Genomic DNA, 26169 nt, shown 5'->3' on the forward strand with positions numbered 1-26169 from the left:
GTTTAGAATACACCACTTTCTACGTTTCCAAAAATCACCTTATTTATTTCTTTAAGTTTTCTTCCATGAATATTTCTCTTGCCACAAGTCTGGTTATCTGCACTCATTTCAGCCAAATATACCTAAGAAAGAATGAATAGTGATTAAGCAAACAACTGTAACACTTACATGATAACACAAAGTACTGTAAAGTTCTTTTACCTCAAAACCCTTGGTTTTTGCTGCACTCCAAAACTGGTCAAAATGTCTAACTCTGTCATTGATGGCATCCAGGATGATAAAGGGGAAAAAGCCATCATCCAGAGTCTTTTTGAAAGTTTTGAACATGCTGGTGCGGTAGGTCTCCTCCATCTCAGCTTCGTATTCATATTCCATGACCTAAGATATCGCAAAGAGATATGGAGTTAGCAAAAACAAAGAACCATCCTAAACCTCTTCCCTGGTTAGCCTCTAGACAGAGATGACTTTGTAGTCTTTCCTTCACACCTAAGTACTAAAGTTTGTGTTCAAAAAAGAGAAATCTATGTCTTCAAAAAAGCCACATTGCTCTCTGAACATGTTTTCCTTTCAATATTATTAATGAATCAGATTACAACCTGAGAGGAATATGCCATACCTTCTTTTTCACTTTCTTTCCAGAATCTGGGTCTTTTTCTTCTTTTTCCACTTCAGTGATGAAGTAATCATCTAAGCTTAGAACTCTGGGTGCAGGTCCTCCAAATTCTACCTCTTTATCCTATGAATCATACAGTCAAGAGAGTTAAAGAGAATCTATAGAATAAATTAATGAATGCTCACACTAAAGTTCCTTCTGATGGCCAAATAATACTCAATCTTCTGGTGGTTTCAAATCAAGCAAAGGCAAAAATATTTGTCTAAGCAGAACAAAATTTTTATGGGACAGCATCTCCCACGTGGGCCAAGAAGAATGGATCAAATGGGAAATACGTGTATCAATATCACACTACTTGCTAAGAAGGAAAGTGACTAACAAAAGCAAATGATTTTTTGGCTCTCCCATACTCACTCGAATAAGTTTTGCAACATGTGTCTTTCCACTGCCAGGCAATCCTCTCATTATAACAACAATCTGAAACACAGTGAAAAACCAAAAAAATCACTAGGGAAGATTTTTTTTTTTTTTACAATGAGGTCTTATAGTTAAGTGACCTATCATTCTCCAGGATACACCACATGACAGGTCATGAAACAAACCTTAATAAGTTTGAAAGCACAGAAATAATACAAAGTATGTCTCTGACCACAGTGGAATAAAATTAGAATAGTAAGAAAAACTTGAGAAATTCACAAGTATGTGGAAATTAAACACCATACTCCTAAATAACCAATGGGTCAAAGAAGAAATTTAAACATCAGAAAATACTTTGAGATAAATAAAAATACCAAAACTTATGGGATGCAGCTAAAGCAGTGCTTATAAGGAAGTTTACAGCTATAAGTGCCTATATTAATAGGAAAGATCTCAGATCAATAACCTAACCTTCCACCTTAAGACACTGGAAGAAGAACAAACTAAACCTGAAGAAAGCAGAAAGAAGGAAATAATATTAGAACAGAAGTCAATAAAATAGACAACTGAAAGACAATAAAGAAAAATCAATAGAACCAAAAGCTGGTTCTTTGAAAAGATCAACAAAATTGACAAACCTTTAGCTAGACTAAGAAAAAAGAGACAAGACTCAAATTACTAGAATCAGAAATGAAGGATGGAACACAATTGCCAACTTTACAGAAATAAAAAATTGTTATAAAGGAATACTATGAATAGTTATATACCAACAAATTAGATACCTTAGGTGAAATGGGCGAATCCCTTTAAAGACACAGACAACTGTAAATGACTCAAGAAAAAATAAACAATCTGAATATGCCCATGACGAGTGAAGAGATTAAATTAGTAATTAAAAAATACCTGCAAAGAAAAGCTCAGAGTCCCACATAGTCTTATCACTAAATTCCAACAAACATTTAAAGAACTTTTTATAAGCTCTTCCAAAAAACAGAACAGGAAGGAACAACTCCCTACTCATTTTGTGAGTCCAGCATTTCAAATCAAGCAGATGCCCTAAAATCAAAACACCAAAACCTGTCAAAAACATCACAAGAAAACTACAGATTATCTCTTATGAATATGGATGCAAAAATCCCCAACAAAATACTGGCAAAGGGAATCCAGCGACATGTAAAACGAATTATACACCATGACTAAATGGGATTTATCCCAGGGATGCAAATTAACATCTAAGAACCAAATACTGTAATCAATATATCATTATCAATAGAATAAAAAAACAAAAATCACATGCAAAAGAATAAAATCACACACATGAAAAAACAAACAAAAATCACAAAAATCTCAACTGATGCAGGAAAAGCATTCAACAAAATCCAACATCATTTCATCATAAAAACATTCAACAAATTAGGAATGGAAGGGAACCTCTTCAACCTAATAAAGGGCATCTACTGAAAACCCAAAGCTAACATCACACTTAATGGTGAAATACTGAAAGTTTTCTAAGATCAAGAATAAACAAGGATGCCTACTCTCACCACATCTATTCAACACTGTACTGGAGGTTCTAGCCAGGGCAACTAGGCAAAAAAAAGGAAAAAAAAAGAAATAAAAGGCATTCAGATCGGAAAGGAAGAAGTAAAACCTTCCCTATCTGCAGATGACATGATCTTGTATATAGAAAATCCTAGGGAATCCACTAAAAATTAATTAAGATAAATGAGTTTAGCAATGTTGGAGGATATAAGGTCAATATACAAAAGTCAGTTGTATTTCTATGCAACTGAACAACCCCAAAATGGAATTAAGCTAACTGTATCAATAACAATATTAAAATGTGAGTAGATTAAACAATCCAATTTAAAGGCAGAAGTTGTCAGACTGCATTAAAAAACATGATCCAACTATATGCTGTGCTGTATAAAGGAGACATACTTTAGATTCAAAAACAAACAGACTGAAAATAAAAGGATGAAAAAGATAAATCATGCAAACGAGCAACCACAGGAAAGCTGGAATAACTGTACTAAAAATAGATGAAATAAACTTTACAACAGTGATTTGTGTAGTCAGATGTAGTCAAAATAACTGATGGAAATCTCTAGTATCAGTTTACTGAAACAGAATCTAACTATTTTGCAATATAAACTTAAGAATGTATACATTTGACACCTGTCAGACTGGCTAAAATCAACAACACAAGAAAAAACAGGCGTTGGTGAGGATGTGGAGGAAAAGGAACCCGTGTGCACTGTTGGTGGGGATGCAAACTGGTGCAGCCACCGTGGAAAACACTATAGAGGATCCTCAAAAGTTAAAATTACAAATACCCTGTGATCTAGCACTCGCACTACTGGATGTTTACCCAAAAAATACAAAAATACTAATAAAAAGGGATACATGCGCCCCTGTGTTTATAACAGCATTATTTATAATAGCCAAGATATAGAAGCAGCCCAAATATCCATCAATAGATGAGTGGACAAAGAAGATGTGGTACATATATATAATAGAATATTAGCTAGCCATAAAAAAAAGAAATCTTGCCATTTGCAAAGACATAAATGGAAAGAGCACAATGTTAAGTGAAATAAGTCAGTGAAAGACAAATACCATATGATTTCACTCATACGTAGAATTTAAGAAACATGAGCAAAGGTAAAAAAAGAGAGAGAGAGAGAAACAAATCAATATATAGACTCTTAAGTATAGAGAACAAACTGATGGGTTAAACAGGTGATGGGGATTAAGGAGTGTACTTGTTCTGATGAGCACTGGGTATTGTAGGGAAGTGCTGAATCACTATATTGTACACCTGAAACTAATGTAACACTGTGTTAACTAACTGGAATGAAAATAAAAACTTTAAAAAAAAAAAAAAAAGAACATACACGTTTGGAGGTCACTAGGAAAATAAACCCAAGCAAATCAAGTCTCCTAATTCTCCCTCTTTTTGTTGCACATGGCATAAAACCAAATCCACTTTCCCCTAATTCAAAATAACAGAGCAATTAATGGACCTCTTATGAACTGTTTTCTAAAGTCTTCAACATCTTTTTTTTGCCAAGCAAGTAATCCCTAATTTCTTGAATTCTAATTTCTTAATTTCTTAAATATGATGATTTGGAGATGGTAAGACACTTTGAATCTGATATTACAGAAAAGTCACAGAAAAGTAGAGAAATTCTGCTCAGGATATTAAAAAGATCTCCTATCAGCCTCTGATTTGCAAGAAAGCTAGTCAACTACATAGGACTCACTCTCTCAGGTCTGCTCTCTCGGCCAGGTGGTTTCAAAATGTCATCCACATTCTTAGATTCGGGTTTCTTCTCAACCCGTGGAGCTGGAGGTGGCTGGTGGCTTAGTGAAGGCGCTGGCAGGGGCATTCGCTCCTCTGGGTAAGTTCTTCGTTCTCCTAGGATGCAAGCAGTTGAACAAAATTACTATTTATATGGTAATTATTTTAAATTTTAACTGTCTTCACTCATGCTAAGGCAATATAATTCATGATGATTTAGGGGCCACTTTTAACCTTAATGAGAGAAAGTTTAAAGTAATATAAATCTATTAAAATCAAGAAAATAAAAAGATTTAGGTATGATTTCAGGCAAACAGAATGTTCTGAAGAATACTGAAATCATCTTTGTTTGTATCAAATTTAGGAAAAAGTTAAGCAACAGGACATGGAAGAATAATAATACACACTTTGCTGGATAGTCCCAAGTGTGATTTTTATAGTCTGTCTATAACTTCAGCTTTACAGTTTTATGAACAAGAGTTACCAACTTGGAAAGCTTGTTTTTACAAACAGGTATGTATTTCTAGTTTAAGTGTATACTGGTGAAAAACTAAAAGCAACCTATATGTCCAACAATAAAGGTTTTATATTTTATCCACTCAATGGAATATGATAGGGCCATTACTAAAATAGGTTTACATATAGAAAAATGTATATGGTACAATATCACTGGGAATAAGTATGATAAATTATATTTACACTTTCATTTCTGGAACATAAGAAGTAGGAAGATCAGTAGGAGAAGAAAGGGAAGAAGAAAAGGGGGTAAAGAGAAGGGGGAATGAACCATGAGAGACTATGGACTCTGGGAAACAAACTGAGGGCTTCAGAGGGGAGGGAGGTGGGGGAATGGGATAGGCTGGTGATGGGTATTAAGGAGGGCACGTATTGCATGGTGCACTGGGTGTTATACACAAGTAATGAATCATGGAACTTTACATCAAAAACTAGGGATGTACTGTATGGTGACTAACATAATATAATAAAAAATTATTATAAAAAATTATTTTTACACTTTGATTACAACTTCATTGATATGTACATGAAAAGAGAATGAGAAGAAATATACAAAATGATAATAGTTGTGCTATGGTAGGTGGTAGGATATTAACTGATTTTGTTTCTGTTTTCCAAATTTCCTTTTCTTTTTCTTTTTTTTTTAAGGATTTTATTTATTTATTTGACAGACAGAGAGACAGCCAGCGAGAGAGGGAACACAAGCAGGGGAGAGGAGTGGGAGAGGAAGAAGAGGCTCCCAGCGGAGGAGCCCGATGCGGGGCTCAATCCCGTAATGCTGGGATCACGCCCTGAGCCAAAGGCAGACGCTTAACGACTGAGCCACCCAGGCGCCCCTCCAAATTTCTTTAATAATACAAAAGACCAATTTATGTTTTCTTTCATTAATTACATTGCTGTTTTTTTTAAATTTTTAAATTAAAAAAATTTTTTTTAAGTAGGCGGTACACCCAGCATGGAGCCCAACTCCGGGCTTGAACTCACAACCCCGAGATCAAGACCTGAGCTGAAATCAAGAGTTGGATGCTTAAGCAACTGAGTCACCTGGGCGCCCCTACACTGCTATTTTTGATAATAATGCTGCCGTCTCTGAAAAATCTGTGAGTACATTTTATTCTGAACGTTTAAGTCCATAGCTACAGTGGCAAACATCTCCAGTGGTTTGCATTCTCAACATCCTCATAGTTAATAAGGCACTGCTATACCTCCAAACATGGATGGGCCTTCGTAGGCTGGTCGGTCAGATTTCCGGTCATAGGATGGCCTATCAAATCCCCCTCTTCTGGATGAGGAATGGTCTTTTTTATCTCGATATGACTGAGTCCTAGAAGATGTAACAGGAAGTGCTTTAGAAAATAAAAAAAAAAATTGGAGGTCTCTGTCTTACAATGCAATATTACTATCTGCCCAATTTTCTCCATGTGTAGTTAGTTGCTACATATAATCAATATTTTTATTTATTTTTTCTGCTTTTCCATTTAGATCTGCCTTGCATACACACATCTAAAGAGCTCATGAATTGCAAAAATACACTGTTTGCCTACTACTTAAGTAATGACTGCACCTTTATTGACAATACTATTTCTTTTCCTTACTGGCTATGTCCACCTCCCATTTAATTCTCTGGAATTAAAGCTCACAAAGCTCGAGCATCTAGTTTTCTGAAGATTGGTCTGGAACTGTTCTTCCCTCTTCAAATTATACATACACATGTATAAGGAGAATTCATCATTTACTGAATTTCCTCTAGATACGACGACTTTTCCTGAACTTAAGCCTATGGTAGTTTGTACACCTGGCCAAAAGATATTTTTTACAACATACCTATCATCTCGAGGTCGGCGTTCTCTATCAAATCGATCCCGGTCATAGTCAATCACACCCCGATCCCGGTCTCGGTCTCTGTGTGTCTCCCGATCCCTTTTGAAATCTCGATGATCTGCCATGACATTACTCTGACGATCAAAATAAGGCTCGCGGTCTCTGTCTCTATCGTATCGGTCACGTTGGCCTGTGTGCTCTATGAAAACAAATAGTACAAGGGAAGAGTCACATCCCCTTGGCTGAAATAAAAGCAGAAAGGTGCACATCTAACTTTAGAACTAGTATAGTTATGGTTCTCTATTCAACTTATGAATCTTTTAACTATATTAAAGGGAGGCCCAGATAATCTTATCAAAAGGAAAATCACATGATAATTAGGTCCTAAAAGGTTAAAAAATACTGATCTCTCTGGGACTCTCACCTGTCTCAAAAGTTGATCTTTCAGGTAGTGGATCTGGGCGCAAAGTTATTCTTTCTCCATAGGGTATCTGTTCAACTTTATTAGTGGACATATCTAGTGAACCAAATCAGGGAAAAAACATTGTAAGACTGAAGCTTACAGACGACAAAGCGGCAGCTAACAATTTCTTGAGAATCCCAAATACAAACCTGTCACCGTCACTCACCTCGGCCATGGCCATAATCAACAGTCTGCTGCACTGGCGGTGGTTTGGACATTGGTGGCATACCCATAGGCATTGGGCCAGGAGGGGGAATGGAAGGGTGAACATGTGGGGGTGGTAACACTGGAGCAGATGGAATTGTTCCAGTTTCTGGTTTAAATTCTGAATTCAGTCCTTGTTCATCATTTGTATCCCAGAGACCATAGAAAGAATCTTCGTCCCAGCGTTCCTGTTCCACAGCTGACGTTTGTGGCTTTATTACGGGAGGAGGAGGTGGAGGTGGAGGTGGTGGCGGCGGCGGCGGTGGTATTGGGATAGGCGGCCTGGTCACAGGAACAGATGATCTTGCTGGTGGAGCAGAAGGCCTTACAATTGAACCTGGTGGTTTACCCATAGGAGGGGGTGGTCTATAGGACCCTGGAGGCTGGAGAACAGAGTAAATGCTTTAGTGGATAAGCATACAATCATGTATTCACACACATCAGTAGAAATTAAAATCCTATTCTCCGTCCATAAAAGAAAAAGTTGATAAACTGGAGTCACTCAAAAAAAACTTTTTGTGTTTTAAAATACAACATCAGAGAGAAATATGCAAATCCATGTATCTGATAAAGGGCCTGTATTTAGAATATGAAAAATTTTTAGAACTTAATGATAAGACAAACAATAGAAAAAAAGATACAGGCAAAAAATTTGAACATTTCTCCAAAGAAGATACCAGAATAAGTACTTGAAAAGATGTTTATCATCATTAGTCATTAGGGAAATACAAATTAAAACCATAATGAGATACCATCTCATACCCAGTAGAATGGCTACAGTTAATAAAACATTAACAAATGATGGCAAGAATATAGAGAAACAGGGGCGCCTGGGTGGCTCAGTCGTTAAGCATCTGCCTTCAGCTCAGGTCATGATCCCAGCGTCCTGGGATCAAGCCCTGCATCAGGCTCCCTGCTCAGTGGGAAGCCTGCTTCTCCCTCTCCCACTCCCTCTTCTTGGTTTCCCTCTCTCGCTGTGTCTCTCTCTGTCAAATAAATAAAATCTTAAAAAAAAAAAAGAATATAGAGAAACAAGAACCCTCTTAGATTGCTAATAGGAATGTAAAATGGTACAGCCACTTTGGTAAATGGCTTAACAGTTGCTCAAAAGGTTAAACATAAATTTACCATACACTCTGCAATTCCATTCCTAGGTGTCTATCCAAGAAAAACATATCTACCCAAGGACTTGCACAAGTATTCACAGCAGCATTATTCAATAACCCAAATGTCTATCAATTGGTGAATGGATAACAAAACATGGTATCTCCACACAACAGAATATTACTTGGTAATAAAAAGAAATGAAGTGCTGATTCATGTTACAACATGAAAGACCACATTTTGTATGAATTCCATTTAAATGACATGCCCAGAAAGGCAAATCTACAGAGTCAAAAAGTAGATTAATTGTTGCCTGGAACCTGGGGTAGGAACGAGGACAAACTGCAAATTGGCAAAAGGGATCTTACTGGGATAATAAATATGTTCTACAACTGGGTTATGGTGACAACTGCACAACTTGGTAAAATTTATTAAAAATCACTGAATCACACACTTAAAATGGGCAAATTCTATGCAATGTAAATTATACCTCAATTTGGTTATTTAGAAAAAGGAAAAAAAATTGTCTTCAACCTTTTGCTAGATTGGGCTAGTTGGCTCTTGCTATTGTGGTGGTGACCCACTTCATCCCATCTGATATTCTTACATCTGGAGATAATAATTCTCTAAGCTCTCCCACCTAGATACATAAGCCTAGGGCTTTTCTTACAATCTTGCTCTTTGGGCACCTAGATGGCTCAGTTAGTTGGGCGTCCCCTCTTGATTTTGGCTCAGATCATGATCTCAGGGTTGTGGCATCAAGCCCCACGTCAAGCTCCACGCTAGGTAGAGACTGAGATTCTCTCCCTCTCCCTTTGTCCCTCTGCCTGCTCTCTCTCTCTCTCTTTCTCTCTCAAATAATAAACAAATAAAATCTTAAACAAACCAATCTCACTCTTTGTTTTTTCTTCCCTCTACCTTCAACTCAGCAACAGGAGTGCAGACCCAGCTCAGCCCCAATGTCCACCTTGCCCTGAAGCACCCAATTCTAGGGACTCTTCTCCAATGCCTGATATTTATGGGCCTGAAGAAAATTATGCATCCTTGCAAATGTCATCTGCTGAGACACCCCACATGGAGACCGTCTCTCCTCTTCCTCCCTCCATGGATCTGCTTATTCAGGACAGCCTGATTCTTCCACCAGTCCCAGAGTAAAACTACTACCCGCTTCTATAGAGGAAAGAACAGTGAAGAAGGAAGACATGGCCCTGGGCAAGAAACAGAAGAACAGAACCCTGTTCTCTCAGACCCAACTATATGTACCCAGTGACAGATTTCAGAGACAGAAATACCTCAGTCTCCAGCAGATCCAAGAAATTCCCAACATTCTGAACGTTAGCTATAAGCAGGTTAAGACCTGGTTCCAGAACCAGAGAATGAAATGTAAGAGGTGGCAGAAAGAGAACTGGCCAAATAGCAACAGTGTGACTCAGAACAGCTCAGCAACAACAGAACACCCAGGCTTCTCTTCTAATCACCAGGGATAACTGATGAACACTCCTGGAACCTTTCAATATGGAGCAACCATTCCTGCAACAGTCAGATTTCGTGTCCCCAAGCCTGGAACAACCAGACCTGGCACAATGAGCTCCACAACTGTGGAGAGGAATCCCTGTAGCCCCAGATCCAGTTCCAGCCAACATCGGTCACCAATGTGGAGTCTACCTTAGAAACTGCTGGGGAAAGCCATAGTGTAATACAGCAAACTGCTAAGTATCTTAGCACCCAGTAAGTAATGGATTTATTCCCAAATGACTCTGTGAACATACAGCCTGAAGATGTGTGACAAGTATATTATTATTCGATCTCAGTTTGGGGAGTGGCTGTATTACCTCTTCCAGGATTTGTCTTCTAGGGTCCTGTATCTCTGCCTTGATATTCTGTTTCTCACTATGCTTATCATGTCAATTGAGGGGGTACGAATAGAGTCTCATCAAAGAGGTTTCAGTAGCATTGGCTGCTAGGAACAACACAGCATGTTTCTGGCTATAGATAACTAGATACAATACTAATTTGATGTCTTTAGGCTCTAGATTCTTACCTCAAGAATAGAAAGTAAAAATACAAAGGGGTGTGATGAAGGATTATTTGTATTTTCTGACATTGTGAGGCTTTACTTGTTAATAATCTCAATTGTTATGGTGAAGGGTTAAGTTATAACGTGCTTCATGAATTTCCTCTGCCCCTTGTGTTGTTTTACTATAACTCCTAATTTGTTCATTATTCTAGTATTTGTAGAAGGATGTTTTGTATTTTAATGTATTATGATAATAGTACCAGTTGGTTGGTTTATAGGTTTAAGTACGAATAAAATTCCCACTTAAAAAAACTTGTCCTCAACACTATCATCCCCTCCCCCGCAATGTACCGCCCTCTCTTTTTTCTCCTTCCTAAAAAGTTAGGGAGTAGCCACTTATATATAAATGTCCCAGGTCCACCCCACACCTACTGAATTTTTGTAGGGGGGAGATCCTAGCATTAGTTAAAAACAAAACCTCCACAAATAATTCTGATGTTGACCACTTGGTTAAGAATCTCTACTATATCTTTCTCACTCTGGTGACCTATCTCTACAAGAAGAGTGAATTTACAGTGAGAGAAACTCTAGCTAGCCTTCTCATTTCTATTCAGTTGTCTGGTTGACAACAGTAGTTTGTGGCAAGATTGGTACCAACATACAACATCAACACCAGGAAACAACAAAACAAAGAAACTGAATAGGACATTTAGTAACCTCTCCAAGAGGAAGTGCCACTGTAGCATGCAACGTTTACATTTGTTTTCCCAAAGCAATCACCAAATGTCAACAGAAATGTGTATTAAAGAGATAGAACCTCTTGACAGGTCCTATCTATTCAATATTGAAACCCAACTGTGAAAAAATTTTTTTATTATTATGATATGTTAGTCACCATACAGTACATCATTAGCTTTTGATGCAGTGCTCCATGATACATGCAAACAATGAATCATGGAACAACTGTCAAATTTTATTTTAATCTTTGTAAGTTTGATTCAAATGCTCACTATACTTTTCTCTTAGTTCGTTGTTTCTGGTTTGTTTGTTCTTCACTGACAACTATTTTAGCCCTTATATAGACCAGCCAACAATATATATTAATTACATATCTACTCACGTATGGGCTGTACTTTAAAAACAAACTTTTTGAGTAACAAAATGGATTTGGCCAACACATAAGGAACGCTGTTTAACTAGAGATCACTATAAGCTACAGTTAAAGACAAAGGGTTACTATCTAAGGGTACACATTCGATTATGGCATTTTAAACTTCAAGAAAATGCCAACATAAGACAAAAACTATTGTGTCTGGAGCTATCCAGGCCTGTTTCAAATATCTTAAGAACTCTTGGGACTATGTCTATAAATACAAGAAGTCTTTTTTTCACACTACACAGTGAAAGCAATAGATACATTAAACAAAACATCCTTACAGTATTTATATGAGAAAGGATTACTACCTACATTAATAATAATATAAATTGGTAAGAAAAACCTCAAGAGTCAAAGAGATAAATGGGTAAAGAACAAAATAAAATTTTTACAAGAAGAAATACAATTAATATGGAAAAAAACTCATGTTCACTAATTATCAAAAATGCATATTAAAACATTTTATTAAAACTATTAAATCTACCAAAAATATTAAGTAGCTGACACTTGCAAGGCTCTAGTATGCATGTTCTACAACTATTTTCGAGAGCCATTGGCTGTATTCCAGGAATCATTAAAAATGTCCTTATTCTATAACAGAAGTATCCCACTTTGGGAATTTAAGATTTTTTTTTTTAAAGATTTTAATTATTTATTTATTTGAGAGAGAGAGAGTGAGAGAGCACGCATGCACAAGCAGGGGGAGGGACAGAGGGAGAAGCAGACTCCCCACTGAGCAGGGAGCCCGATGTGGGGCTCGATCCCAGGACCCTGAGATCACAACCTGAACCAAAGGCAGACACTCAACCGACTGAGCCACCCAGGTGCCCCATGAGCTGTCCAGAAGAAAAGACAGACAAGGTAACAGACAAAATACGAAAGGATAATGGCTATGACAGAGGCTTGTACAAGGTGTTACAGGGGTACATGTGAAGGCAACCATCTTACACAAGTGGAAGAGAAGATACAGAGCTGAGTTCTAAAAAATGATCAAGAATGAACTAGTTGGAGAAGGGGGTAAGAAGAGAAAGAAAAGAAATTCTGGCTTTAGAGAACAACATGCATGTGTAAAGGGATGGAGAGGTAAGAGCCTGGCACACCTCAGAGTTGTAAGAAGCTCCATGTGGAAGGAAAGTAGAGTGTAGGAGAGTGTGATGGTAAGTAAGCGGAGGTCCGGCCAATTCAGGAAGAACATAAAAGGTCATGCGAAGAGCTCTAGATTTTATCCTGAAAGCCATGGGGGAATAGGGCAGCATTCTAAAGCCAGGGCACATGCAACATAGTGAGATTTATGTTTTTGCATGTCCATTTTGGCCAGAAGTCCCATCAGTGAAGCGTAGGGGTACAGAATGGCACTAGAGAACTTTTTGGGGTGATGGAAATTTTGTTCTTCTTCATCTTTGTCAAAACTCAAACCCATAGGGGGTGCCTGGGTGGCGCAGCGGTTAAGCGTCTGCCTTCGGCTCAGGGCGTGATCCCGGCGTTATGGGATCGAGCCCCACATCAGGCTCCTCCGCTATGAGCCTGCTTCTTCCTCTCCCACTCCCCCTGCTTGTGTTCCCTCTCTCGCTGGCTGTCTCTCTGTCAAATAAATAAATAAAATCTTAAAAAAAAAAAAAAACTCAAACCTATATAGGCTTAAAATGAGTTATGACACGTAAACTATACCTCAAAAATTTGAAATACAGTAAAATAATCACTCTAGCAGCAGAATGGAGAATGGGTCAGAGGGAAGTGAGATGGGGAGATGAACGAGGACATTTCTGAAATAATCTAGGCAAGAGCTGATGAAGGCTAGAACTGAGGTTGTGGGGAAGCGCAGGACAGTGTATTTGAATAATATTAAAAAGGTAGTAAAATCAATCAACAGAATGACTGGATATGGAAGGGCAGGACAAAGGAAAGAGTTAAGGCTGAGTTTCAGGTCTGCAGCTTGGGTGACTAGGTGATGGTGAGGAGAAAGAACAAGTTTAATGGAGAATGATAATGAGCTCCACTTTGAATATGCTGAGTGACAGGAGACACCCAGGTGCAGATGGATGCACACACGAGTGGGGAGATGAGACATGGAGAGGTGACATCATGGTGGCCGTTGGTGTTAACAATTATGTATGAGTGTTATGTGTTAGACCAGGATGAAAAGGAACATTGAAAAATGAAGAGTTAACTTCACGAAATGGTTTGAGTCTTTTTTCTCTCACTGTGTTGTTATAAAGTTATTTGCATGACAACATTTTTAAAGCCCATCACTGGCTTAAAGGTAAAACAACAAATAACAACAAAAATAAATGCAAAACAAAGGGAGAACTTGATCAAACAAGTCTTTAACAGAACTTTACTGCCTGAACTGGGGCATATGTTTGATCACTTCTGTGGCTGAGGAACCAGTAGCCCGAGGAGGTGGGGAGACGAGGAGGCTTACAGGAACAAGGTTCATGGGGAGCCCCTGCACTGCCCAGATGAAAATAGGACTATTTGAACAAGAGATGATGAGGAAAATTCTAATGTTTTGTGAACATGAAGCCATGTGGCTCAGGTGTGCTTGGTGTACTTATCAAAACCTAGGGGGAAAATGCATCTGTCACACTTCTGACCACATTTAAAAGATTTTCAAAGGTCAGTTACCATTAGCTTTTTACTTTCCCCAAATTTACATTTTTTATAGAGGAAATTTACTCTTACTACAATAGAAAAAAAAAAAAAAGCAAACAACATCCAAACATACAAAGTAGGAATCATTTCATTTCCTGAGCACACATTTTCCCATACCGGGTACATTCCAGGCCTTGAAGATGCGTTCTGCAACCTGGCGTCCGGGGGCGGCAGATGGTCAGGCATCTGTGGCTCCGACCCAAAGTCTTTCATCTTCTGAAGCTGTTCTTTCTGTTCCCTGTGAACAAATAAAATTGCCATGGTACATTAAGGCATGTTTACTCCATTCCTAAGTGACTACAATTGGTATCAGAGAACAAAAAAGAGACCTAAAAGCCTTGCTCTAAAACCCTCTACAGGGCCACGGAGCATGGGCAGGGTAACACTCTCTTGCCTTCATACAGCTAACTGACCAGTCATCTGCAACCTATACATGACTACACATTATTAAGGGTCTTCAGGGGCAGAGTCTTCAATCTGCCTCGTTAGCCTATTCCAAAAAATCATCTATTTGTCATGTTCTTCTTTCACTGAACAAAAAGTTCTCTCGCTATGTTTTCTGTTCAAGGCTCTAGACCAGAGGTTGCAAAATGGTGGCCAAATATGGCCTAGAAAGTTTTTTTTTTTTTAATTTGGCTTTCACATCAGTTTTTAAAATCTGACTTAGCTGCCATTATTTACAAAGCAAAATATTTCACATATAAATTCAGATTTTAAAGGGATTGGGTAACAATGGGCCTACGTTCCCACATGTCAACAATGAACTGACTGGAGTAGTGGCTGTCCACTTTAGATCAATCAGTTTGGCACAATCCTCACCACGCTCAGTAAGTAGAGTTATACTGGCCCACTTTCACTCACTTTAGTTACCTGTCTGGTTCTTGTGCATATTTTAGTTTATGGCCCTGCTGTATACAGTGAGAACAAATGTCATTCTATACCTTTAAAAATGACATTTCATATTCCTAAAGAGTAATTCTATAACTCTTCATGCTTTTCTTCAAATCTCTGGTCAAATCCCCCCTCCCCTCTCTTTTTTTAAACTTTTCCTTACAATGCCCACCTTAAACAGGTGTAACATCTACTATAACCTCTTCAGACCTTTTACAATTTTCCCCCCATTGGGTGTAGTGACTCAAATAGACACAAAATGAGGGTCAAATACATAAAAAGTTTATTTTCTGCCTCATAGAAATCATATTATGACTTTATACCAATACAACATAGCTTACTGGTATTCAACTATGACAATTCTTACCCATCATTTCATATATTTTAATTATGTTTAATGTTGCCTAGAAAGAGCTTTATAAAAACGGACAGTGAAGAAGAAGCACCTTTTATTCAGCATTTCCATATAAAGCAATAATGGATGAAAAGGAAATTTTAAAAAGAAAAGGATAAGAAACCTGGGCAGCGTGGCAACACCAATCAGCCTGGTGTTCTCCATAAACAAAACAGATTTTAGAGTGGGACAGACTGCACTCAAATTCTGGGTTTGCCACTGATTAGCCAAGCGGACTTAACCTCTGAGCTTTAGTGTCATCTGTGAAGCAAGGATACGAGGAGGATACATCTACTTATCTTTGCAGGCCTTCGAGATAAAAGGATTTGAGACAGGAGGACTGAGATAGTACACACTAAATTATTAGCACAGTGCCCAGCACACAGTGGGGGTTAAATTAAAGGTGTCTCTAACTAAAAAGTGAACAGTATAGTAACTAAATGTTCCCTAGCATGCTTTTACATCTTCTTCACGAGTAATCTGGAAGAGTCCAATCCCTCAGAGCATATCTTCTATAGACAGAAATCTGCTGTGCTGCCTGAGGTACCAGATCTCTCACCTTGACCTACAGGTATTTTTCCTCATTATACTTTCCGAGTCATAAAGCTTCAGTTATAATTTCAATTGGTATAATACACAAATGTAGACCAGAATTGAAAAATGAAGGAAACATAATACACTGGAATATATCAAAACCTAATCATTAATTTATTTTCTCAAAACACTGTTAATTCCTAAGAAATTACTCAAAAAGCTTACAATCTATCAATGACTCCTAAATTCTTATCTTAGGAAACAGTTGGTTTAAGGATTAAATGAATATATACAAAGTATTCAGTACAGTTCCTGGCACACAGTAAGCATGCAATGTTAGCTTTTTTTTTTTTTAATTGCTACTACCTGGGAAGCATTATGTAAGTATTTGTACATAGTTAGATGATTGTAAATCAAGAAATCCAAGTTCTAGTCTCCATTTCACAAAGAAAATATTTGATTATGCAGAAACAAGTAACATCCTCAAGTGGAGATATCTGCTTCTAGTTATAAGGAAAGATAAAACACCCCAGAGAGAAAGTATCAATGGTTAGACAAATCTGAGGACGCTTTCAGGTAAACCATTCTTAGCTTCAACAGAGAAAAACCTTACAGCACTTTCCAGAGTTTTATCAAAGATTAGTGAATATGAAGTCTATCAGATCTAATACCAAAGAACAAAATGCCTCCTGGGAAAAAAAAAATGTTACAGATGAGCTCTGTCAAGTCCAGAGCACTGGAGAGTTGAAGTTTGACACTTGAAACATGCACAAGTATATGGTATGTCAGCAACACATCTATAAAAGCCAAGAGTGGCTATAAAATTTTCACATTTCAGGACATAAGCTTACAATTAACATAGTTCCTAAATACATATCCTAACCCTAAAACAGCACTGAATGGCCAGGTTACAAATTAAAATTACAAGATAAGAACTTGAAGCAAAATTATTCCATTCAAATAATCACATCACTTTAAAAGAGCAGTCTGAACGTGGTTTTGACTAAAAGAAATGATCTTAAGTAGTCAACTTACCGAAGCATTTTCAGTTCTTGTGCAGCTTTCAAAATGATTTCGTGCTGCCTCTGACTGAGAACCATTACCCCTCCAAGGCCTTGGTCAGAGTCTAAGTTTGTATCCGACCCCATAATTTCAGAAGAATGATGTGAGGAGGGCATATGTTCCGCCATGGGGGAATGTCTATCCACATCAGATGGGTACCATCTGTCTGACAACCGTTCTCTTTCCCAGTCCATTCTGTCAGGGATATAATCTCGCTTTTCCCGCCATGTATCTCCTCTTTCTGGATACTCTCGGATCCTCAACTCACCCCTATCACGAAAATCTCGATCATACCCATGGTCTCGATTTCTTTCTTCTCTCCATCTATCATCCCGATATCTATCCAAAGGTGGAAGAGGTGGGAGGGGTGGTAAAGGTGGAAGAGATGGAATATCCCGTTCACGAAACTGTGATTCTTGTTCATCCAGTGGTCTCCCATAATCTCTGTCCCACTCATTATCCAAATTTCTATCATACATATCCATGGGTCTTCCAATCCGATCCACATCCCTGTCCAAGTCCCTCTCCATTTCCCTGTTGTAGTCCTCATCCATATCCTGATCTCTCTCCCAATCATCCCACCAAGGGCCTCGTCTATCTCCATCATGAGATCGAGATGGTGGTGCTGAGAACCTGTCCTCTCTGTTATATGGATCTAGTGTATCTTCTTGATAGTCACGTTCACATTCTCTCCAGTATCTTTCTCTATCCCAATCATCGAGTCTTTCTCGTTCCATTGGAGCATTTCTACCATCTAATGGGAATTCTTCATGCCCTCTCTCTTCTCCATGGTTCCATGGAGCCCTAGGAGGCTCATCTCGGTGATATGGATACATTTTTTCCCCACCATCTCCTGGTTCTGGTCTAAATGCACCTCTGTCACGACCAAAATCTGGTCTTCCCAGTCCCCTTTCCCTACTGCCAGGCCCTCGAGGTGGTCCCCTCTCCCTACTCCCGGCTCTTCGTGGTGGTACTCTCTCTCTACTCCCAGCCCTTCGAGGAGGTCCTCTCTCCTGACTGCCAGCCCTCCGAGGTAGTCCCCTTTCTCGGCTGCCAGCTCTACCCCTGTCCTGGCTGCCTTGCAGACCACCTGGCACTTTCTCCCGACTGCCTCCTGGCCTCATCAACCCTCTATCTCGGCTTCCTTCTCCTCTATTCATCTTCTCTCGACTGTCTTCTCTTCTACCCATCATTTTATCACGAAAGTCTTCTTGCTTGACCAACCCTGGGCCACGGCTGAGTGCCTGGCCTCGGCCTCTATTTACTAGTCCTTTATCCCGTGTGTCTTCCATTCTGCTTTGCCCAGGACCTCTGTAAGATGAGCTGCTGCCTCGATTGCCTTCTAACCTATTATCTCTGTTATCTGGCCGAGGCAGCCCTTTCTCTTGGCTGTTTTCTGAATGGGGCAGACCAATACCCAAAGGTTTAAAATCATTATCTGCAGTTAATGATGATGACGTTGTCACTGCTGCTCCTCCCTCCATCCCCCCTGGTTTTGAGGGAAAAGCAGATTGAGAAGGTAGAGGTTTATTTGCAAGGGATACAGGCTGAGTAACAGCTTGGGCTTTGTCCATTTGAGTCTCCATACTTTGAGAATTCTGGTCCCAAGTAGAAGGCTCTATGGGCCCTTCCGAGACTTCGCTTTTAGGTGGCTCTTGTTGAGAGTCGCTTAGATTCTCATGTGACTGAGCCGCCTTGGCATCCTTTATATCTGCAGCAATGGAAAATGTAGCTGACTGCATTGTAAAATTCTTCTGCTGGTTACTATTGGTGTCTGCTAATTGTTCTTTGTTTCCTGAAAGAGGTTCTGCTTGTGACTTAGGTTGCTGCTGATGTTGCTGTCCAAAAGCTGGCTTGGGGCCTTTCCACTGTGGTCCACTCTGTCGAGGACTGAGGGATGTATTGGGGGTAATATAAAACTGAGATGCTGGCCCCCGGGGAATCATTCCCCATTTGCTTTTAGTGCCCTCTGTTGGGTGACCTTCATATCTGGGTCTTGGCCCATCGGGGCGATTTCCTTCAAAACGAGGCCCTTTGGGTCTCGGTCCTTCACACCTTGACCCTAAATCCTCAAATCTTCGAGGACCATCAAATCTACAAGTAAAACAAAAGATATTACTCAAGACAGTAAAGCAGAAAAAAATATTCTCCATGTAAGAATATTTAAGGCAATCGTGCCTTAGAATCTGTTTACAAAAATGACTCTTTCAGTCATCATATAAATCCTGAGGCATCTATCTTAGAATCAGTACACTAAAGTGGCAGTGCTCAGAAGGTCTCAGGACAGGCTTTGGAAATCATGTCAGTATTATTGTAATTCACTCCAAAACATCTCCTGCAGCAAGTCACTGATATACTAAGTTGTTAAAAAGCAATTATAAACATTGTGACTTAGTAGACAGAAAAGTCCACTCATTTTTAATGGGGAAAAAAATGCCACAACTAATTCTGAGAGTACTTTCAGAATTAAAATATAACTACAAACTAAATAGAAAACAATCAGTAAGATACTGTAGGATGATTACAAATATTGTTGGAACTAACATTATCATCTGGACTGACAAAAATTCAAAAAGGCAGTAGCCAGCTATATCTTAAGAGTGCACCCTGACATTCTAAAGTCTGGACAGTGCCCTGAAAATTTGTTATGGACCTACTTGCTCATTCTGCAAATTTTTAGTATGTAGTACATCCAAGGGATATCCAAATAAACTGTCGTCTGTTGCCCTCAAAGGGTTTACAATTGAGGAGAAAGAGAATCTAAGTGTAAATAAGTCCCCAAAGGTGCAATGACAGAAGTCTATCTGCATGTAACACGGGCAACAGAGGAGGGGATGGTCAATTCTACCAGGGTAAGGGGGGGGTTGCTGTCCAGTAACGGTATTATACAATAGATGATGCTTAAATTAAGTCTTGAAAGACAAATTCTCTGAGGCCAGGCTAACGGAGTGTAGTGGAGATAAGGGAAATGGGTGGCAAGGACGTCTACGGATAAGGAAGCACTGTGAGGAAAGGCAGAGAAACACACGTCAGCACGGCATGTCTGGAAGTGCAAACAGTTCAGCACGGCTGCAGCAAAGAGGAGACAGAGTAGGGAGAGCCAGGAAAGGAGTGGAAAGGGAGGGAACTAAGAGACAAGGTAAAGAGTAGGCAAGAATCAACCTCCAGGAGACCTTGTATGCCTTGGGCGGCAGAGACTACCGGTGCTCCTCCAATAGCCATTTCCCCTTTTCCTACAGTAATTGAGCCTCTTCATTTGTAGCTGGACACAAAAGCTAGCCAAACTAAAGACTGACTCTCTTTCCCAAATTCTCCTGCAGCTAGAACTTGGAGCCATGCTCTGGCCAATGGGCTGAGAGTGAAAATGACCAGCACATCCTTCTGGGTTATACCCTTCGAGGGAAGGGCACATCTTCCTCTTCACCATTTCCTTTTTCATACTGGCTCTGACAATGGTGGTGAAGCATCTTGGATGATGTAGATAAGGGCAATATACTAGGGGATGAAAAGTAACAAATTAGAAGGAACCTAGATTCTTGACATTGTACAGCCATCACGTAAGTGCTGAGAAAGAATAAACCTCTACATTTATTAAAGCATGTGACTTTGGATTTGTTACCATCGATGAATTAATTCAGCTGGGTAAGAAGTTGGGAATTACTTAATGAGACTTAGAGCCACTACAGATGGTCTGATTTTTAAAAGCTTGCTCTAGCAGAAAAGTAGCAGATGGATAGGTGGGAAAAGTTTACTGTTGATTGTTTCTACAATTTGGGTGAATGAAAGTGAAGCCTGTTCTAAGACAGTGACTGACATGAGGATGTAGAGGAGATAAAAGTAAGAGATGTGAAGAAAGGTAAAATGGATAGGACTTTCTAATAGCTGAGATTACAATGATGACAAGAGGGAAGAATTGAGGATGATTCCAAGGTTTCTGGCTTAGGCCTAAATGGATGGTGATACCTTTCATGTTTTTAATGAGAAAGAGAAGAGTTTTTCTCTTATTTGCTTGGGAAATCAATGAAGAATAATAAATTCATTTTCTGATAAAACATTTCTTTCCTATCCCTGTTGACGTCAAGTTTAGCTGGTCTAGAAGTCTTAGTTTCAAAGGGAGGAATGCTCCCATCAGGGGACACAACAGTAACTCCATTAAACTCAAGTTGAGACTGCCACCTGGCTACCTTGGGTTCTGAATCAGAAGGCGAAGAACGGAGTTACCGTACTGGCTGGGGGTGATTGGTCCTGAGCTGCAAGGGGAAACTGGGTTACTACTGCACAATGAGGGTAAGGAGGACTATGTCTGGAATGGAGATCCTCTAGAACACCTCTTAGCACTTCCATGTCCTGTGATTAAAGACAATAAAAAATTACAATAACTCAATTCAGACAGGACCGTCAACAGCCCAGACCCTTCAAGAATGAAGGTTTGGGTCACTCCACCAGGAAAAAACCAGGACCACCTGAGGTGCATGCTGAGAACAAAGGGACTACAAAATGGGCAGTGGAAGAAGGAAAGTAATTATAAATACTAACTATGGTTACATGACCAGTTGCAGAAAGGACTGTAACACTTTATGACCTTAATTTGGTATGTTTAAATATATACATATGTATTAGTCAAATATCTTTGGTTGATTTTTCTTCTTTATCATCTAACATAAGATGTATCAATAATAGTTAATTTTATATCTCAGAGTTTAAATACAGAGTATCAAAGAGAGACTGTGAACCAGCCAGAAGAATGAAGATTTCTCTAAAGACAAAAAAGGAACTTTATATCCTTTTTGGGGGAATAGGTAAGAATCTTTTTTCAGTTGTCCAGGGGTAAATATTTCACGTCAGATGCAAAAATCTCCCTTGTGACCCACCCTAATCAGAAACATATAAGGGAGCTCTGGGAAAGGTACTATAGCCTAGCCAAACTGACACCACACAGTCATCACAAGGAATTTCAATATACATAAACGCATTATAAACAGAAAGGGGACCACCGGCAATGGGAATTTTGTTTTAAAATCTGGAAGACAAAGAGCAAACATGAGTGGTAACATATGGAGCAAGAAGAAGCTGCAGTTTAGAATGCTGGTAGTAGAAGGGGATACAATAAAAATGGGGCTGGTTTGCTCACAGAAACCCAGAGAGTCAAAATTCTCAGATACCATGAAAGACAGGAATAAGACTTGGGGGCTAAAAATATGTAAATTAAAATCTATATTCAGAACCATCACCAGACTTTCTTTAGGCTGAATGTCCCTAAATTCTTGAATCTGAAGGTCCTCTAACATTAGCAAACAGTTCTTTGCCCTACCACCAAAATCAAAGCCTGAATTTCTGAGTGGGAGCAACAATAGCTGATAAGCCCCCCATATGCACACAGAGTTTCCAATTAGTTTGTCTGTGTCCCCCACTATTAAATATAAATGGATACTTAATTTATTCTAATGTCTAGATATTTGCAGAATGTCTCCAAAACGAAAGGAAGAGACCAAAGGTAAGTAAGGTCATAAATCTGGAGAACACAGAGATAATGCAAAAAACAGAAGAGCACTTAAAAAAAAACACACCAAATAATATTCTCAGAGATTCTTAAAGATACTATAGCTATTAATCAATTTGCTATATATAAAAAAGGATCAGAACCAAAAGAATTACAGAAATTTTTTAAAAATTCTCCAAATAAGATGCAATAAAAGGATTAGTATCTTAGAAAGTATAACCAAATGAAAGAGAAAAGAGACAAATATAATCAATCTAGCAGGTCCAAAAACCTACTAATGAGGCGTTCCAGTAAGAGAAAAACAGAAAACAAGAAAAAAAATTAATGAAGAAATGGCATCAATATTTAAGAGTTGAGACTCTAATCTCCAGACAGAAAGGGCCTAGCTCACTAAGTACAGAGTATAATTAGTAAAACAAAACAAAACAAAACTGACTATGAACCTTTAGAATACCGGGGAATAGTTTCTGACAATAGGGAGAATTCATCTAAAAAGGAAAAGAATCAGAAGAGTATAGCACCTACTGTAAGTGACAGAAGAAAATAGAATGATGACCCTAAAACCTTGAGGAAGAATTATGTTCAACTTCAGTATGTAGTACGTAAATGGTATTAAACAGTTTGGTACTGACATAAAAACAGACACACAGATCAATGGAACAGAACAGAGAGCCCCCAAATAAACCTGAACAGATTATGACAAAGGAGCCAAGAATATACAATGGAGAAAGGACAGTCTCTTCAATAAATGACCCTGGGAAAATCGAACAGCACATACAGAAGAATGCAACTACAATGCTATCTCACACTATAGACAAAAACTAACTCGAAATGGATTAAAGACTTGGAAGTAAGACCCCAAGCCATTAAACTTCTAGAAAAAAACATAAGTGGTAAGCTCCTTGACGTAGGTCTTGGCAATGATTTTTTGAATCTGATATTAAAAGCAAAAATCAAAAATAAGCGGGACCACATTAAACTACCAGGCTTCTGTACAGCAAAGAAAACCATCAATAAAACAAAAAGGCGACCTACTGATTGGGAGAAAATAGTGCAAATATTATATCTGATAAGGGGCTAACATCCAAAATAAAGAACTCATACAACTCTAGCAAAAATATAGACAACCTGATAAAAATGGGCAGAAGATCTGAACTGATATTTTTCCAAAGACATACAGACAGCCAGTAAGTACATGAAAAGATGTTCTACATCATTATTCATTAAGGAAATGCAAATCAAAACCACAATGAGATATTACTCCACACCTGTTAGAATGGCTAGTTTCAAAAAGATTAGAAATAACAAGTGTTGGCAAGGATATGGAAAAAAGCGAACTCTTGTACACGGTTGGTGGGAATGTAAATTGGTGGGGCCGCAGGGAAAACGGTATGAAGGCTCCTCAAAAAATTAAAAGTAGAACTACCATATGACACATCAATTCCACTTCTGGGTATTTATATCTGAAGAAAACAAAAAAACTAACTTGAAAAGATATATGCAATCCCATGTTCACGGCAGCATTATTCACAATAGCCAAAATATGGAAACAACCTCAGTGTCCATCGATGCAAGAATGGATAAAGAAATTGAATATTGAACTGAATATTATTCAGCCATAAAAAAGAATGAAATCTTGCCACTTGTGACACATGAATAAAGCTTGAGGGCATTATGCTAAGTGAAATAAGTCAGGCAAATAGTGTATGATCTCTCTTATATTTGTAATGTAAAAATAAATAAATAAATAAATAAATAAATAAATAAATAGAAAAAAGCCAAGCTCATAGATACAGAGAACAGGCTAGTGGCTGCCAGAGGTAGGGGTGGGATATGGGAGAAATGGGTGAACTAATTTTGTTTTTAGTTTAAATAAATTAAAAATTTTTTAATGCTCAACTTCAAATTCTATATCCAAATTATTAATCAAGTGTGAAGTTAGAATAAAAACATTTTCAGACACAAAGGACTCAGAAAATGTACCTACCTCCAACCCACAATTTCTTAGTAAGTTACTTGAGCATGCACTCTGGGAAAAAGAGGCACTAAACCACAAACAGGAAGCCAGGAGGTTCAGTAAACAGTGAATCCAATCCAGGCCGATAGTCAAGGGAAATACTGGAGTAACAGCCATATGGCAGATCTTTTGAGCAACCAACCACCCAACCCGCCCAGGTGAAAAGCAAGAAGATACATAAATTTGGGAGAGAGATCTCCTCAGGGAAAAAAGAGCTGGTGTTTTTGAGACTGGGATTGGAGGATTATTTTAAACATTTTTCAAGAAGACAATTGGAAATCCTAGAAAAGTCATTACACTAAAGAAAATATAATTATAACACACTGCCTATCTCTACAGCGAACATGGTTTACTTATCTAAAAACAGTGATATAAATATATTAGACAGATGGGGTTAGAGTAGTATAAGAAACAAGTCTTTATCAGACCTGTAAGTAAATATATAGCATCTAAAATGGCTAAGTCAAGAAAGGAGGAACATATTATTTAGTAATAGGAAAGTTAACTACCAAAAGAAACAGTTAAAGAAAAGATGTCATTAGAAAACACATCTAGGCTGGCTGTTTTTCCTGATTTTTAAAAACTATCTGGATGTACCACTTTGATAAAAATGTAAAATGAATTTCTTTAAGGGGCACAGAGAGATTAGCCCCAACCAGGAGAAAGAAGGGCTTCTTCTGTGGCTAGAAGAAGAAAGTTGAGGATAGTAAGGTAAGGGAAACAGAAGGGCAAGAAGTGAATTTCACTGGGCCAGAAAGCCTTGATTTTCTCTGGGAGGCAGGAAGCTGAAATAAAGATACAAAGCAAAATAAAAACGTTTGCGGAGACAAAGAAAGCAGCACTAGTGCAGCTGGTCTCTGCAAAGTGGTGAAGGCTTGGCACAGGCATTGTTGGGCAAAGGGCAAGGAGCCGACCGGAGACTTGTCAAAGGATACACTGCAATGCTCAGGATGGAGGCCACTTACTTACTTATTTACTTATGATACTGTTTCAGGGCTTGTGAGGGTTTAGTTGAAGTTACATTTATTAATTCAAAGTGCCTGGAAGAACACCTTAGATCATTAAAATTGTGTAAAACCATTGGCTTTGTATTTGATTCAGCAATCATTAGTTCGTGTAAGTGATAAGAGAAGACGATCCTCCACAAGGTACGAGAGTCAGTAAGAATGCTTGTCTGCTCGTCATCCAGTGTTATAAACAAATCTGAATACAGACGAATTGCCTCGCTAACCAAACTGTGAATGCCTTCAGAATTTTAGCCATAACTGAGACATCCTGGCATAAGCAACAGTGACTGAACATCTAACTGTCAGGTACTATGTTAGTGCTGGAAATAAATGGATACTTAACTCAAGGAGTTCACAGTCCAGGGGAAGAGTGAGGCAAGTAAATCAACAATTAGAACACAATTTGATAAAATGGGACACGTTGGCCTTGTTCACGGAGGTATCCCCACTGTTTGACTCACTGAGGGATCTCAACACATAATTACTGAAGTGCTCCC

The 26169-nt window shown here is 38.6% G+C and overlaps 1 protein-coding gene and 1 pseudogene across 1 annotated transcript in view; one reads left to right on the plus strand and one right to left on the minus strand.

The window, feature by feature from the left end:
- Positions 1-26169, minus strand: part of YLPM1 (YLP motif containing 1) — a 74467-nt gene that overhangs the window by 25874 nt on the left and 22424 nt on the right. Inside the window, 11 exon segments of the mRNA XM_040641652.1 lie at positions 39-122; positions 202-378; positions 617-736; positions 1028-1090; positions 4297-4451; positions 6056-6174; positions 6675-6870; positions 7096-7188; positions 7301-7721; positions 14385-14505; positions 17122-19242. Coding sequence (XP_040497586.1) covers positions 39-122; positions 202-378; positions 617-736; positions 1028-1090; positions 4297-4451; positions 6056-6174; positions 6675-6870; positions 7096-7188; positions 7301-7721; positions 14385-14505; positions 17122-19242 — 3670 coding nt within the window.
- Positions 9355-10228, plus strand: LOC121105167 (annotated as a pseudogene).

The sequence above is a fragment of the Ursus maritimus genome, unplaced genomic scaffold, assembly GCF_017311325.1.
Source record: "Ursus maritimus isolate PB19 unplaced genomic scaffold, ASM1731132v1 scaffold_25, whole genome shotgun sequence".
NCBI classification, from domain to species: domain Eukaryota; kingdom Metazoa; phylum Chordata; class Mammalia; order Carnivora; family Ursidae; genus Ursus; species Ursus maritimus.